The sequence below is a fragment of the Mycetomoellerius zeteki genome, unplaced genomic scaffold (assembly GCF_001594055.1).
Source record: "Mycetomoellerius zeteki isolate Tzet28-1 unplaced genomic scaffold, Tzet1.0 scaffold330, whole genome shotgun sequence".
In the NCBI taxonomy this organism is placed as follows: domain Eukaryota; kingdom Metazoa; phylum Arthropoda; class Insecta; order Hymenoptera; family Formicidae; genus Mycetomoellerius; species Mycetomoellerius zeteki.
In genome coordinates this window covers 52,261-55,109 of record NW_017257317.1, presented here as the reverse complement: position 1 = coordinate 55,109, position 2,849 = coordinate 52,261, and the positions used below count along the sequence as shown (strand labels likewise).

General features: G+C 35.7%; 1 protein-coding gene across 1 annotated transcript in view; it reads right to left on the bottom strand.

Annotated features, from left to right (window-relative positions):
- Positions 1-2,849, bottom strand: part of LOC108725199 (uncharacterized) — a 32,059-nt gene that overhangs the window by 25,598 nt on the left and 3,612 nt on the right. Inside the window, 2 exon segments of the mRNA XM_018452062.1 lie at positions 1,771-1,953; positions 2,084-2,386. Coding sequence (XP_018307564.1) covers positions 1,771-1,953; positions 2,084-2,386 — 486 coding nt within the window.

Here is a 2,849-nt window from a genome sequence, read left to right as displayed (position 1 = left end):
TCTAGACACCAACTTCGTTGACAGCGAACAAGTAGCCAATATCTAGACCCACTTCCTCGTACGGCGAACACCTAGACACCCATTTCCTCGATGGCGATCACCTAGAAACCCATTTCTTCGACGGCGAATATCTAGACACTCATTTCTTCGACGGCGAACATCTAGACACCAACTTCCTCGACAGCGAACATGTAGACAACGCCTAGACACTTAATTTCTCGACGGCGAACACCTAGACACCTACTTTCTCGACGACGAACATCTAGACACCAACTTCCTCGACAGCGAACATGTAGACAACGCCTAGACACTTAATTTCTCGACGGCGAACACCTAGACACCTACTTTCTCGACGACGAACATCTAGACACCAACTTCCTCGACGACAAACATCTAGACGCTTAATTCCTCGACGGTGAACATCTAGACACCCTCTTCCTCGACGTTGTAAATACCTAGATCTTCAACGACAATCTCGATATTTCATTTCAATTTTAATTAATATTTCATTTTAATTTTAATTAATAATTTGCGCCGACTAATAATTTAATTAATAATAGTGTGCGTCACATCGTATTTTGACACCACGCGCGCGTCAAATTATATGTATATATGTGATGACATATATATATATATATATATACTCCTTCCATAACGAATGTCAAAAGGACACGAAACTAGCGCTCCTTGCGTAAAGAATGTCAGACGGAGACGAAAGGATTGCGGTCGACGACGACAATAATAATGACAATGACGACGACGTATCTGAATCTAAAAAAGTAGTAGTTCGGAACTTTGCATCGCGATATCTCCGCTCGTAGGGCACATAGGAAAAAAATAAAAGCCCTTTTATTATATAATCCGAGCGGTAGCTATCGATTGAGCGTATATAGAACTCGATCAGGTCAGCCGTTATTGAGATCTGATAATCTCAATCTGCCGCAACTCGCCGGCTCGCGTAAAGTATCCACGGCAGTGTCGCTGCGCTTGGCTTAGCGCCGAGACACTACCGTGTCTCCAGATGTACTTTATGTTTAAAAATTGTGTGCTATTCATACAAATTGTTCTGTTCATAACTTTTTAATGACTAACGAACGACGGAAGAGGTTAATGATCTTGACCTACTTGAGAGTAAAGGTCAAGGTTAAGATCACTCGGAGGTCATTCGGGGCTGACTGAGTAAAGGTAAAGTTTTACCTTAGAAAAAATCGACAAACTATGACAAAGGTCATCATCTTATCCCCTTATCCTTAAGCATTTAATCATATACTAAACTATACAGCAGATACACTGCAATGCAGTAGCGCGATGCATGTGCCTCGAATATTTACGATCATAAAAGTTTTGTTTGTTTTTTCTTTGAGATTTATATTTAGTAGTGTTAAATTATTTTGATTTTAGTCCAGTAATTAAAGACTTTAAGAGATTGTACTTGGATATCTTAGACAATCTGTAATTTGTGTGTTAGATTTCAAAATGGAATTTTATTTATTATTCCATATATCTTGCATTCTAAAAGGTATTTCATATACATAAGTGTGAATTTTGATCTTTTATGTTTTTTATATCACATTATAAAATTACAAATAGAAATGACTATTTTTTCCTGAAATCACGAATTACATATTGCCTGAAAAATATACTTTAAAGTACTTTTGAAATATTGTTCTTCTTTTATTACTATAATATTAAACAATAATCATATAATCATAATACTTATAATATTTATATTTAATAATAACATTTAGTATCTACTATTATTTTACTTACTATTAAAAATGGGTCTGTGATTGCTATCAAATCTAATAAAGCTCCGCTGGACCAATGAATGTCCGAATCGATAAGCCGCTGTAGAAAATGAATTTGCAATGGTGGGATTTACTGTCGGATCGTATCCTTTGAAATAACCTTTTTTAAGAACTTCCAAATCAAAGATTTTCATCACCTGAGGGCCTGGAGAACGTTATTAGTGTTTTTATTTTAGAACGCTTTATCACTTTTTAATCTTTATGACACTATTGATAATATCGATCATATTATCTTCGAATAAATATAGTAATTACTGAATTGAAAGTTGTCTTACCAAGAATAATCGGTAGAAATTCTCGATAAGTTATATGTTGGATTACTGCGCCGACAATTCTTCGTGCTTCTTGAAAAAGTTTTTCGTCGCTCCAATGAGAATTCATGGCTGATAATTCCATGGCTATCCTGTTGTGTAATCTCAGAAAGACTACGTGCAAGGACGTGAGAGCAGGTTGCTCGCTTAGACGTCCGTCGCCAGCCGGGAAACAAGTTATAGACAAAGACCCGCGTTTGCATAAATCCGATTTATGTTTCAGAAGCCAAGATCTTCGCGACTGTATTCTTCCGTACTGCAATAAGCCTAGAGAATCAAAGTTCGAGTTGAGAAATAGGGATTCCACTAAAACAGTAACACTATTCTTTAGGCTGCTTTCCATTTGATTTATGTAGAGTTTTTTATTTAGTAATTGGAATGTAGACTCACGTAGAATAGGAATTACGTTCTAAGGGAATCATTCAAAGTTATGTGAATCGTTATTTTTTAGTAAAAATCGGAAAATCTATAAATCCTAATACACTACATGCATAAATTAAAGCATCACCTCTCACACCTTCGAAAAATGGGTAAACTAAAGAAGTGTAACTTCTACAAAAATGGTCAAAATGAGATTTAAAAAAAAGCATTTTGTAGTTTGAAATCTCTACTTTCCAAATCTGTATAATAAAATAACGATTCGGCTGATTTTTACGGAACTACATGATTATAAAGGAAGATCCGTAAAATCTCAAAATTTTTTGTAAACTTTGCACAGTTTCATGCCGCG